The sequence below is a fragment of the Chiloscyllium punctatum genome, chromosome 22 (genome assembly GCF_047496795.1).
Source record: "Chiloscyllium punctatum isolate Juve2018m chromosome 22, sChiPun1.3, whole genome shotgun sequence".
NCBI classification, from domain to species: Eukaryota; Metazoa; Chordata; class Chondrichthyes; order Orectolobiformes; family Hemiscylliidae; genus Chiloscyllium; species Chiloscyllium punctatum.
Genome location: NC_092760.1, coordinates 30,804,111 through 30,818,352, shown reverse-complemented (window position 1 = coordinate 30,818,352; position 14,242 = coordinate 30,804,111). Strand labels below are relative to the sequence as shown.

The following is a 14,242-nucleotide window of genomic DNA, read 5'->3' as shown; positions in this document are numbered from 1 at the left end:
AGAAGGTGAAACAACTAATGAGGTGGTGGAATTAGGGAGGTCTTAGCAAAGGAGCATATCAGAAACGCAGATGTAGTGGCTAACTAATGGCTGGAACGTCATGCATTCAGGAGCCTTCAGGAATTCCAAATGAGTCTGTGCAAAAAAAACTTCATCCGAAAGAGAGTGGGCAAACTTTGCAACAGGCTCATTGGGTATGGAAGCATGTTGTGCTGAACAATTCAGATGTAAATTAAAAACAGTGATTTTAGAAAATTACATCTTTGCAAGTAGCAAATGAATTCCTTAAAAGATCATTTATGGTGAGTGAATCTGTGAAACAGCTTAATTAAATCCACGAGTCTCAAGGTGTTCCACCACTGGGGAGTTTCTAACTTCATATCAGTTGTTGACTAATTGATAGCTGATTGATTACTGTCAATAACTCCATATTGTTGTACCATGTGACGACCATGGCAACAGAAGCTGAACCAGACAAACCTTGTTTATTTTCATCCAGTGTTTGCTACATTCTATTAACTGTAAGTTCCATCTGGGCAGTTCCAATGGGATCTGGGAAATTGTCCCTCCATGTAACTAATTCAAAAAAGCAGTGACTATTTCACAGAGACAGAAAAGGTTTTTTAATTGGGTTACTACCCCATTCCTGCTGTGTTTTTCTAACATGGATATTCGTAAAAATAATGAATACTAATGAACTCACTGGGGTCATAGCTAGGGTAGGAATTAGTGAGCCAGTCAGTATTCTACAGCTGAGTTATTATAACGCGCAGTTAAAGGAATTTAACCGCAGTGCACGGTTGGTATTAATTGCATTTCCTCATGCCATCAAACATGGTAATGAAAAAATATAATCAAGATAAAGAATTTATATGCAGCACATTAAATCTAATTATAATTCTTCGCAGTGAAAACTGAGTGTGTTATGACAGCAACTAATCACATAGATTTTGATCTACCCCGCTTAGCAGTACCACTCCCTGAGTTCATAAGTCATAGGGTCACTCTAAAAACTTTGGCACCAAATATAAGTTAATATATAAGTGCAGTACAGTTCACTCTTTCCAGTGAGAAAACAAGTTAAGATCCTGTCTCCTCTCTGAAGCGGGCAAGAAAGATTGAATACAATTTTGAGGAAGAGGCGGAGAGTTCTAGCAAATACTAATCACTAAACATGCTATCTCCCTGCTGTTTGGATGACCTTGCTGTGTGCACCTTGGCTCCGATGCATCCTACATTACAAAGTGTAATGAGCAAACTGGCAAGGTCATGAAAGGCATAATAAAAATCCAAGTCTTCCTTTTATTTCTTACTACAGACCTGCGGGAGTGTTTTCTACCTGAGAAACCTGAGATGTATCAAACTCCCACAGTTTTGAAACTAGTGGATTATGTTCTTCTCATTGCATAAACCGGTAAACTATAACAGGATCTTTGATCTTCTTATTCCAAGGGACAGCAAGTCCACAACATAAATCTACTCATTTAAGCTTTGGTGCTCAAAAAGCCTGTCAAATATTCACGATGAGGAGTACTAAATTTAGACCACAATCGTACTGAGATTAAAGCAATGATGCATTGTAGGAGCAGCGCAGAAGGAATTTTCATCAACAACTCTCCTGGAGTATAATTAGTTGGTGGGTACCGACATTTAGAAACAGAAGTAGAAGTACAATTCAATATTCTTGTTTAAAGTCAATAGGTGTGAAGCTGGAAAGCACAGCAGGTCAAGGCAGCATCCGAGGTGCAGGACAGTCAATGTTTTAGGTTGAAATCTTTCATCCTGACAAAAGATGACTTCAAAACCTGAAGTCCTTAGTGTCTACCATTCTTGTTCAGTCCTGTGCCCCAAGACAGATCTGATCTACAGCTCCACATGGATAGAGCTAAGTGGCAGGTTCCAAACCCACCCAAACCAGGACAAGGACGAACACCATGTTGTTGGCATCAGTCTGATCCACACTAGTTGACCACTTTCCCAAATAGTGACAACATGGTGACAACATACGCTTTCCACTTGCATGTTGTAGTCTGGAGCTATGGACAATGAAGTTACATCATCATACTAGCAGCATTCCTTCTCACTGCTTGGAGATGCTGGACTGGCTGTGTAAGTGCCAATGGACGTGCCAACAAACTAACTTCCAGTTCCAGGCATGACTGCCATGCACAGACTTTGGAGGGCTGCACAGCAGAAAGAAATTTAGCTAGAATGCAGCTTGTCTCTCTTTCTCCTCTTACTGTGTGCCATTCACACACATTGGGTGGACTTATAAGCTGATATTCAACTTGTTTGGCCACGTCATGAACGCAGCTTCCTTTATCATTGGATCCTGGGGTCAGACTTGAACCTAGGTCAGAAGCAGGGGTAATGTCCATTGCACCACAAGACCTCCAGTACTGAAATTCCAATAATGAAATTGTATGATTTTCTAAGTTTTGCAATTTAAATCCCTGCCATGTTCTTTGTCATGGTTTCTATAAACTAAAATATATGCCTTTGTACTTGTAATGACCAGGTTATTCTGCCCTGTTATAAAATTATCCAATTCTTGACTTGAATACTAGCTGTGAAAAGAATGATAACCTACAATGCGGATTGCAGAAAGCCATTGCCTTAAAAGACTGTATATTTTATATCAACCTGTATTGTAATACACAAATATGCATTGCCAATAAATAAATCAGCAAGTAAATCATGAAATAATAACTTTAAGCCGTTATCCAAGATAAAACTACAATGTTACATTCTGCAACACATCATCTTGCATTTATCTTAGAAACTGGTACTGGAGTGCACTTATCTTAAAAATCACAGCCATCACAATTAATAAGATCTACAAACAAATTTCGCATTTTATTCACAATACTTAGTTTGAATAACTTGGGCACTTAGGCTCTATGGAGTTCTATCTCAGCAGCCTGACATAGCATTGAACAATGGAGACAAAAGAACTAAAAATATGACCAAAATATTTCTTGTTCAAGCATGCAATGCTCCCACATTCAAAGCTGACAATTAAGCTAGAACAAAAATGCATTGATGAGAAATACCTACATTCCATTTAGTGAGCGATGACACATAGCCTCCTATTTAAACCTGATAGAATGGGTTGCGATCAGTTGCCAATTTTGCACCCTCCCACGTTTTACCCTTCACTAACTTCAATACAGTAACAAATAGGTGCAAAACGCAGAGCCAACCTGACAAGCCCTTTTCCTCTCGGTGTCTCATAAACCAGAAATTGTTATTACTGACATTGTGTGCTGGTAGCCCAATGTTTCTAAAGATATGTTTATTTTGACAGCCTAAATATTAAAGGAATTTCATAGATTTGCGACATATGCCTGACAGAAGGTTCGTAGAACTCTACAAAGAATAACAAATCAGTTCTGTCAGTGGCATTGATCAGATGGGTGAGAAGTTTATTTAGGGCTTTTAGGTCCTTGAGGTCACAAAGCACAATTTTGGTATTCCGGATCACAGTTCAAGAGCAAAAAAGGCATCTGTTCTGTTCTTACACTAATGGCCTTTTGAATTTATGATAGTTCATTAACAGAGACCACAAATGTTCAGTAGAAGCTGTCAAACACAAAACAAAGCAGTGTGGAATTAAAACTAGCAATGAAAGTAATGCATGAATAAGCAATTAATACAGCACAAGACAAAATGAACCTAAATACTTGCATCACTTTAATGCCAGTTGTGCCCTGAAGTCATTCCATGCCTATTTAAATAGGTGCATTAAAAGGCCATCTCAGTCACCTTCAATAGAGCAAACTTAAAGAGATGTGCTGCTATTAGTTGCAGAGGTTTATAGGCGAATAAGTTATGATTTATGCAGTACATAAAGACAGATGCTCATTCTTCCTAAACATTAACCATTCATAATGTCTCCTGTGCCCATTTAAGTATTCACTAACTGCATTAGATTGTTGTTAGCATATTACTGTAAATTAGTAATGGCAGATGCCAACATTGAAGGCAGCTCTACTCGCAGCTGTCTGTCTCTGGCAGGCATTAAATATCGATGGGCTAATTTATAAAGAAAATCCTTCCATCTGAAATGTTATGTGTATCTAATTACTACTGTCCCTTGGCCTCTGTTCTTGTGTTTTATGCAGTCATTTCTTCCGGTTAGGGGCTGGCTTGGGGTTAGACATTTCGACGGTAATTTTCCAAGACGGGTGATGCTATAATCTGTTGCTCACAACTGATCCATGCACTCAGAGAATCACCCCCTTTGTGTAGTTAAGCCTCCTCTCAGCTGACAAAATAAATTTCCTCCCTGGAGAATAGCTACACAGAAGCAGTGAAGAGGAGAAAATAAAGTAAAAACTTGAATTTCTTTAACACCTCCATAACATCAGGGCAGCCCAGACCACACTACAGTGTTGGGAGAAAAGTTGCATTATAAATATAAAATACTTTTGGAATTGGATTGCAAAATAGAGGCGGATCAATGTGCACCATCTCTGTCAAGGTTTATTTAATAAAGGTAAGAAGCCAATTTTGGACAGAAATCTTAAAACATCAGTTCCAAGAAAGCAGGTGGACTCAGTAGAATTCCTGCAAGAACCTTTGGTTAAAATGTTCATAACATTGGCTTTATGAGAGACAGAGTAAACATATTAAGGAATTATTTTAGTTTTACATTAGAACAGGAAAGTTTAAATTTTCCACGTGGTAGACTGGTTGGTAAGGTTAGATCACTTGGGATCCAGGGAGCGCTGGTCAATTGTATAAAAAATTGGCTTGAAGGTAGGAGACAGAGGGTAATAAGACCATAAGACATAGGAGTGGAAGTAAGGCCATTCGGCCCATCGAGTCCACTCCGCCATTTAATCATGGCTGATGGGCATTTCAACTCCACTTACTCGCATTCTCCCTGTAACCCTGTAATGGTAGAGGGTTGCTCTTTGGACTGGAGGCCTGTGACCAGCGGTGTGCCACAAGATTAGAGATGGGTCCACTGATTTTTGTCCTTGATTTAGATGTGAATATAGGAGGAATGGTTAGTAAGTGTACAGAAGACACTAAAATAGGTGATGCAGTGGACAATGAAGAAGGTTACCTCAGAGTACAACAGTACCTTGATTAGATGGACCAATGGGCTGAGAGGTGGCAGATGGAGTTTAATTCAGATAAATCTGAGATGTTGCATTTTGTTAAGGCTAACCAGGGCAGAATTTATAGAGTTAATGGTAGGGCTGTAGGGAATGTTGCCGAACAAAGAAACCTAGGGATGCAGGTGCACAATTCCTTGAAAGTGAAGTTGCAGGTATACCGGGTGGCGGGGAAGGCACTTGGCATTCTTGCCTTCATTTGTCAGAATATTGAGTATGAGAGTTGGGAGACCATGTTGCAGCTGTACAGGACAACGGTGAAGTCACTTTTAGAATACTGTATACATTTCTGGTTGCCCTTCTAAAGGAGAGATGTTGTTAAACTTGAGAGGATACAGAAAAGATTTACAAGAATGTTACTGGGACTGGAGGGAGAGGCTGAATAGGCAGGGGTTTTTTTTTCCCCTGGAGTGTTGGATGCCGAGGGGTGACCTTATAGAGGTTTGTATAATCATGAAGGACATGGATATGGTAAATAGTCAATGTCTTTTTCCCAGGATAGGGGAGTCCAAAACTAGAGGGCTAGGTTTAAGGTGAGAGTGGAAAGATTTAATAACTACCTAAGGGGCATCTTGTTCATGCAGAGGGTGATACATGTATGAAACAAGCTGCCAGAGGAGGTGATGAAGGCTGGTACAATTACAACGTTTATAAATCATCTGGTTGGGTATATGAATATGGGTTTAGAGGGATATGGGCCAAATGTTGGCAATTAGGACGAGATCTGATTAGGATATCTGGTCAGCACGGATGAGGTACTGTACTCAGCAGATTCCAAGCCAGGAGAGTTTTGATATAAATATTCAAGTTGTTAGAATGCAAATGTTTAGTCCATCAGAACAGGGAGAGGTGTTCATCCATGGACTTGGGAAAACAAATTGTCTGGACGGAAGCAGACTCAACAGTCCAAGGGGGTAAAAAGAACAGGAAAGTGTCAGTTCAGTAAAAATTTAAAAACTGGGATAAGAATAATGTTTTTCTGGGATCGAGCCTCTCATGGAAAGTGTTAGGAAACAATTTAAAATGTTGTTTGATGGTTATGTTAAGATTTTTCTACCTGTCTTCTACATATATGTGTAGAGAGAGAGAGAGAGAGGCCCCTGTGTGTTTTTAAAAAAAATAATGTTTTGTCATTAAAGCACATCTGCAACCTTGTGATCCATTGATTAACAATGTTAACAAAGTACATAAAATAAATCTATGATTTATTAAGGTATTTTTCATTCTGGAATCTGACTTGATTGCTATTCCATCAGCTGAGATCTTTCAAACATTGCAGGCACTATATGTCTGGGAATGGTCACTACCCTGATATCACACAACCTAAACTGACTAACATCAGGATATCTAATCTGTACCAAGCAGGTCTTAGCAACTAGTACAAATGTAAATTCTCAAAGAATAGATGCTGAGCTGCAAGATGGACCATTTGTAACTGTTCCTTAAAGCATCAGGCCACCAAATTGCAGATAAAGCAGTTTTTAAGAATTTTCTGTCAACTCAGAGGCAGTATTCTGGACTCCTTGGCTTTAGCAGGGAGAGTCATTGCATTCACTCAATTGTACTCTATGCTACTTTCTCCCCACCTGATGAAGGGCTTTTGCCCAAAACGTCGATTTTACTGCGCCTCGGATGCTGCCTGAACTGCTGTGCTTTTCCAGTACCACTCTAATCTAGAAAGGGGTTAGGAGTCTGACCACATCAAAGCAGCAAGAGGTATGAGGGGATACATCATAGTGCCTCTGGATCTGAGATGAGGCAAAGGCTGTTGAAGTGTAAGTTTCATGCAGTGCTCCCCACTCACTTGAAATCGTGCTCACTGAAATATACCAGGAGTCTGGCAGACTAAAAAATGCATCTCAATATGCATCCTCTTGCACACAACCTCACCAGGGTTCTTGTCTTGAGTGCTTTGAGGCAGAACTCCTGAGTCCTTATCCCTACTCTATACCGAGGTTTTGCAATGGCAATAGCTGAGCTGGTTGTTACAAGTGTCTGATCAAATGACAGGGCCTCTTTGGCAGTGCCGTGCAGATACTTACCATCACTGTCTTGGGCAGTGGGCGCACAGCAATCTGGGGATGGCATAAAGGCAAGAAATTAGGAGGGTTAGTGATAGGAAGTGAAATGGTATGCAAAACAAAGGGATCCATGGTCACACAAACAGACATCCAAATATACAGACAAGAAATAAGGTCACGCCATTTGGCCCTTCAAACCTGTTCCACCATTCAATGATGCCATTTGACACTCATGGCTGATCTAATTTTAATTCCAACTTCACCTCATAGCACCAGGGACCCGGGTTCGATTCCCGCCTCGGATGACTGTTTCTGTGGAGTTTGCACATTCTCCTTGTGTTGCGTGGGTTTCCTCTGGGTGCTCTGGCTTCCTCCCACAATCCAAAGATGTGCAGGTGAGGTGAGTTGGCCATGTTAAATTGCCCATAGTGTTAGATGCATTAGTCAAGGTAGAGGAATGGGTCTGGGTGGGTTACTGTTCGGAGGGTCAGTGTGGACTTGTTGGGAATCTAATCTAATCTTCACATCCCTGCACATCTCCAATACTCATAGAAAAATCTACAATTTTCTCAGAACATGAGCTAGAAATTCAGAAGGGACATAAGACAAGAGCAGTTATCCTGAATGCTCTCAGTCATGCTGGATTTCACAAGCTATCCAGAGAGTACTGTAGACGTTATTGGATGGAGACATTCTCACTCCCACCCCACCCCAGTCCTCCACACCCAGCAGCTCTGCTCCCCACCCCCACAACCATGATTGACTTTCAAGACAGAGACCAGATTATCAATGATAACTGGCTGAGATAATGGTTCTGAAGGAGTTAATGTTGATGTCACATCAACTTTACCAAATCTACTGAAGCCACATACAATCTGTGGATGGAGACAAAGAGTTTGGATGGGAACAAAGAATTTTACTCTAGCTTCCAGAGGGACCCTTTACCCAGTGCCACATGCTGGTAGAAATGACAAAAATATACCAGGATCATTCATCTCAGAAAATATAAGTGATTATGTTGCATTGCATTTGGGTGATCCTCCTGCTGTAGCTGAATTGCTGGAGTAATGTGGAGAAAGTGATTGGTGGCTGACATTGATGGAATGTGTGTGAGAGTAAGGTGCTATACCTGGATGTTAGGTCTGAGTCCTGAGGGCCGGTGTATGATCGGGGTGTGGAATTTGGAGAGGATTGATGAGGGCAGAGCAGTGGGCTTGATCTATATAGACTTCAGTAAGGCATTCGATATGGTACCCATGGGAGACTGGTTAGCAAAGGTTAGATCTCATGGAATACAGGGAGAATTAACGATTTGGATACAGAACTGACTCGAAGATAGAAGACAGAGGGTGTTGTTGGAGGGTTGTTTTTCAGACTGGAGGCCTGTGACCAGTGGAGTGCCACAGAATTGGTGCTGGGTCCACTACTTTTTGTCATTTATATAAATAATTTGAATGTGAACATAGAAAGTATAGGTAGTAAGTTTGAAGATAACACCAAAATTGAAGGTGCATTGGACAGTGGTGAAGGTTACCTCGGATTACAACGGGATCATAGTCAGATGGGCCAATGGGCTGGGGAGTGGCAGAGGGAGTTTAATTTAGATAAACGTGAGGTGCTGCATTTTGGAATATTATGTGCAATTCTGGTCTCCTTCCTATCGGAAGGATGGTGTGAAACTTGAAAGGGTTAATAAAAGATTTAAAAAGATGTTGCCAGGGTTGGAGGGTTTGACCTATAGGGAGAGGCTGAATAGGCTGGGGCTGTTTTCCCTGGAGCATCGGAGGCTGAGGGGTGTCCTCATAGAGGTTTATAAAATTATGAGGGGCATGGATAGGATAAATAGACAAAGTCTTTTCTCTTGGGTGGGGGAGTTCAGAACTAGAGTGCATAGGTTTAGGGTGAGATGGAAAAGATATAAAAGAGACCTAAGGGGCAACTTTTTCATGCAGAGGAAATGAGCTGCCAGAGGAAGAGGTGGAGGCTGTTACAATTGCAGCATTTAAAATGCATCTGAATGGGTATGTGAATAGGAAGAGTTTAGAGGGATATGGGCCAAGTGCTGGCAGAGGGACTAGATTAGGTTGGGATATCTGGTCAACATGGATGAGTTGGACCAAAGGGTCTGTTTCCATGCTATGACTCCGTGACTTGATATCACATGAAGAAGTAATTATTAATCTTCACAATCTGCTTGGAGTCATTATATTTTCTTGTGGCACTACTTCTTGGGTCCTTGCTCCTCCAGGGCACATACTTGCACTATCTTCTGAGTCTGGGCTTTGAGTATCTCTTTTGGGCCCCTTGGAACCATGGTACCTCCTGTTCTCATGCATCACTCATACCTCCAATGCAACATCCATTGTCTGGGAAACCTCTCTCAGCCAATCATGGGAGGATCATGACCATTGATTCCCATGAACATCCCAAAAATTGGAATGTTCAAAGTTCTAATCGCATCTGCTTTAGTGGATGTAGTTTCAGGATGTAGTTAGGACACTGGTGTGAACTCTCTCAGTCACCTTTGTAAGTATTGTTACAATCTAAGGTGATGATCATACTGAACGTATCTCACTCCAGGGTTAAATCTGGCTTAATAGATCATACGTTTTATGTTTGCAGTTTGATTGCCATGAAGGTCAGTGACTGAAAATATTCTCAAGAGGCTGTCAATGCATTTTTAACAAAAGAGCTTCAAGGTTTGCTTTTATAGATATATGACAATTTGGGAAGATCTCAACATGAACAGCAAAAGGAAATATTTACACTTGTTCCCAGCAATTTACTCTTGTTCCTTTACAGACCCTCACCCCCAATGAAGATCACTCTGATGTTCCCTCATTCATTTCTTACTCAACTGAAAAAGTTGCAACCTTTTCCTTTTGGTGACATCTTGTACCTTCACCAGATTTGATTCTCATAATCTCTCCCTGAGACAAGTGCACAGGTTAAGTCATTGATTTTTCTCTTTGAATTTTAAAGGGGAAAAAAATCTTTTGTTCCAGATTTCTCCCCTCCAGTTTCTTTGGCTACTTTGAGTTTGCTGTAGCACATGTATTGTTGTGGATCTTTTCTTCTGATACTGAACTTGCTTCTGGTTTTAGATTAGATTAGATTCCCTACAATGTGGAAACAGGCTATTTGGCCCAACACGTCCACATTGACCATCTGAAGAGTAACCCGCCCAGACCCATTTCCCTCTGACTAATGCACCAAACACTAAGGGCAATTTAGCACGGCCAATTCACCTGACCTGTACATCTTTGTGACTGTGGGAGGAAATTGGAGCATGCAGAGGAAACCCACACAGGCACAGGGAGAAGGTGCAAACTCCACACAAACAGTCGCCCAAGGCTGGAATCAAACCTGGGTCCCTGGTGCTGTGAGGCAGCAGTGCTAACCACTGAGGTACTGTGCCACCCATTGATGATGTTTCTCTGTCTCTAGTTTGTAAAGCTGAATTTCAGCAATTGTCTCACCGGGTAACTTGTCATAGAATCATAAGCATGGAAACTGACCCTTCAGTCTAAATTATCCATGCTGACCAAGTTTCCCAAACTAAACTAGTCCCATATGCCCACGTTTGGCCCATATCCATCTAAACATTTCCTATTCGTGTACCTGTCCAAATATCTTTTGAATGTTGGAACTGTACCTGCATATATCACTCCCTCTGGCAGTTCATTCCATGTACAAACCACCCTCTGTGTGAAGAAGTTGTCTCTCAGGTCCCGTTTAAATCTTTGTCCTTTCACCTTAAAGTAGTTTTGAACTCCCCTACCCTAGGGGATACCTTTGCTATTCACCTTATCTCTGCCCCTCATGATTTTATAAACCTCTATAAGGTCACCACTCCTCCTCGTACACTCCAGTCCCAAGAAAAGTCCCAGCCTATCCACCTCTCATTACAACGCAAACCCTCCACTCCCGATGGCATCCTTGTAAATCTTTACTGTACCCTCTCCAATTTAATAATATCCTTCCTATAGCAGGGCTTCCAGAACTGTACACAGTACTCCAAAAGTGGCCTCAGCAATGTCCTGTATAACTGCAACATGACGTCCCTACTCAATAATCCGAGCAATGAAGGCAAGTATGTAACAGGGGGGTTTCTGAGAAATGCTGTTTTGATCCACTGCTAAAACAAAGAATGTCTGACCTTCATAAAGGCACCTTCACAGAGCTGAAAACCAAAAACCCACCATCTCTTATTTCGAACACCATTTTCCAAATATTAACAATGGCTTACAAATCTTCATCACAGTGACAGATTGCGTGGAGACAATGAGTTTCAGAGCACACTCAGGAGACAGAAACCTCAATAGTGTTGGACTACCTCAGCATTGTCATCCTGAGTTTTGTTACTCTAAAGTCTGAGTCAGACTCAATCATACTTTAAGTGGGCAAAACACTGGCGAGGAGCTTTTGTATGCTGGGCTTCAGCTGAAAGAAATAAATGAATTTAAAATAAGGAGACCCCAAGCAATTTTCAGCCAGGAGCTGCAAGTAATAATTAAATTACAAAAGGATTCTGCTAATGACTTCAGAACAAACTAATAGTTACATGTGGAAGCTGGAGATAATCCCCTTTAACAACTTCTCACAAAAGAAAGCTGGAGGGTATTTTAAATATTGAGTGTGAAGTAGGCCATCCAGCCCTGATGCCTGCTCCACCATTTAATTAATTCATGGCTGATCCATACCTGAACTCTATTTAACCAACTTATTCCCATACTCTTACTATCTGTGCCTTGTATAAACCTATCAGTGTCAAATCTTGAAAGCTTTAATTAACCCAACATTCACAGTTATTTGGAAGAGAACATTCTCTACAGTACTGTACACAGACAGCTTGAGCCTGCATTTCTCTCAGGTGAACAGCTATGGGGGATGTGCGAGATCAATTTGCTGTTTTTTTCTATTGCTGTATCACCTTTGAATCCAGGCTGACTCTGTAGGTTGCCAAACCTGCTCCATTTGCGACAGGCTGCCGACAATTATTGCCGTGTTAGAATCGTTTCCATGAGACATAGAATGAGAGAAATGTAACAACAGCAGAATATTTCAACATTTTCAACAGAAAACTATCCCATGTGACAGAATGCAACACTAGCTAATGAATTGAAGACTCACGGCTTCTAGTTATTCTCTAAAGGTCAGACATTTCACTGAGATGAAACGGTGCACTGCACTTGAAAAGACAAAGGTGCCTATTTGAAACTCTCTTTAAAGGTCCAATAATCTTTTATTTGCTGATGCTGCATGTTAATCTTGTTCCCATGGATCCACTGGAAATGCAAGGCTACTTTTGTCATCAGCCTCATCCTGCTCCTGTCACATTGATGGTATTTCAGAAGGCCCAGAGGGGTTTGTAGCTGGTTTTGTGATTCTGACCAGGTTGTATAGATTTACAGCCTTTCAGCAGAATCTGAATAGGTGCAGTTCCACTGAAATGAACAAGGACATTGTCAAACCAGACTGGCCAATGATAGAGTCATACAGCATGGAAACAGACCCTTTGGTCCAACCCGTCCTTGCCGACCAGATGTCCCAATCTGACCTTGTCCCACTTCCCAGCATCTGGCCCACATCCCTCTAAATGCTTCTATTCATATACCCATCCAACTGCCTTTTAAATGTTGGAATTGTACCAGCCTCCACCACTTCCTCTGGCAGCTCATTTCATACACGCACCACCCTCTGCGTAGAAAAGTTACCCCTCAGGACCTTTTTAAATCTTCCCCCTCTCACCTTAAACCTATGCCCTTTAGTTCTGGACTCGCCCACCTCGGGGAAAATACCTTGCTTTTTGGCATTAAATCTGACAATATTGCCATGAGTTATCACAATGCTTCAACTCACTCAAAAGTTGGACACTACCAACAGTAATATAACATTTTAATCAACGTTTCTGTCTGGTCTGATCCTACAGCAGAATAACAACACTGTTCTTCAGCATCCCCAGTTATTTGTTTGACTTTTAGTGAAATGGTGCTGGAAGAGCACAGCAGTTCAGGCAGCATCCAAGTAGCTACGAAATCGACGTTTCGGGCAAAAGCCCTTCATCAGAAATAAAGGCAGTGAGCCTGAAGCATGGAGAGATAAGCTAGAGGAGGAAAGTGGAATCTGGTTTCCAGCATCTGCAGTCATTGTTTTTACCTTTTAGTGAAATGGTCAACCTGTTTTATACTGATTAACCTGTACAGGACAGGTCTAATTACATATAGAAACAATGCAAGATTATCGTGAAGAATGCACAGGGGAAGGAGTGAGGTGGAGTAAAGAGGAGGGGGCACAGACTACTTTGAAAATTCTCTGCACAGTAACACAGAACTAATGCTGCAGAAGTCCCACTCTTGCAGACCGGGGCTGGATTTGTACTGTTCATCCTTGGAGTTGAAAGGACAGAATCGATCATGAAGTCTGGGCCCCAACCAGGCATCTCGATGCAGTTGTTTGGATATGGGCACTAGACATTCCCAGGCCTGAGCAAAAGTGAGGGGCAAAGACGGAGGGGCGGGGGTGCAGTGACCCAGGTTATTCTTGTGGGGCCTAGAGGAGCACCTTTGACCATTCCACTTTAATGCTTATTTTCTTCCAGATCCTTTTTTGATGATAATGTCTAATGGTTTGCATTGAGCACAGTATGGAGATGGTAATTGTCTGTTATCAGACCCAGTTTGCATTTTCTTCCTGGATTAGAGGAACATCGGAGCAGGGAGGAGCAGGGAGTTATACCCCTTGATCATACACTGCTATTTATCTAGATTCTACCTATCATACCATCGTTTTCGTAGACTATATAAATATATAAACAATTGCAATCAGAGTATTGGTGATAATTATACTAAAACTCTACCCATCCATTATGGGTGACTAACTGCAACATTCTAAGGACCTCTGATTTTAGGTGCTGGCTGAGAGCTATATTGGTTAAGTCTTCCATGAAATAATCCTACAGGGTCTTTTACTGATCTGACAGGGCAGATAAAGCTTATGTTTAACCAGGCATCTGAGGGCTGGTAGCTCTGATAGTGTCGCATGCAAAGTCAGACATGAATGCAAAACCACCTGAGCTACAAGAACATAAAAACT

The 14,242-nt window shown here is 41.4% G+C and overlaps 1 protein-coding gene across 4 annotated transcripts in view; it reads left to right on the top strand.

The window, feature by feature from the left end:
- The window catches only part of chrm4a (cholinergic receptor, muscarinic 4a), a 99,675-nt gene that overhangs the window by 27,364 nt on the left and 58,069 nt on the right, over positions 1 to 14,242 (top strand). The window contains exon 1 of one of the 4 annotated variants that reach the window (XM_072591943.1): positions 4,448 to 4,498. The exons of the other annotated variants lie outside the window; for them this stretch is intronic. Coding sequence (XP_072448044.1) covers positions 4,463 to 4,498 — 36 coding nt within the window. The 5' untranslated portion in view covers positions 4,448 to 4,462. Of the gene's footprint in view, positions 1 to 4,447; positions 4,499 to 14,242 lie in introns of those variants that run through there. 4 annotated transcript variants of the gene reach the window in all.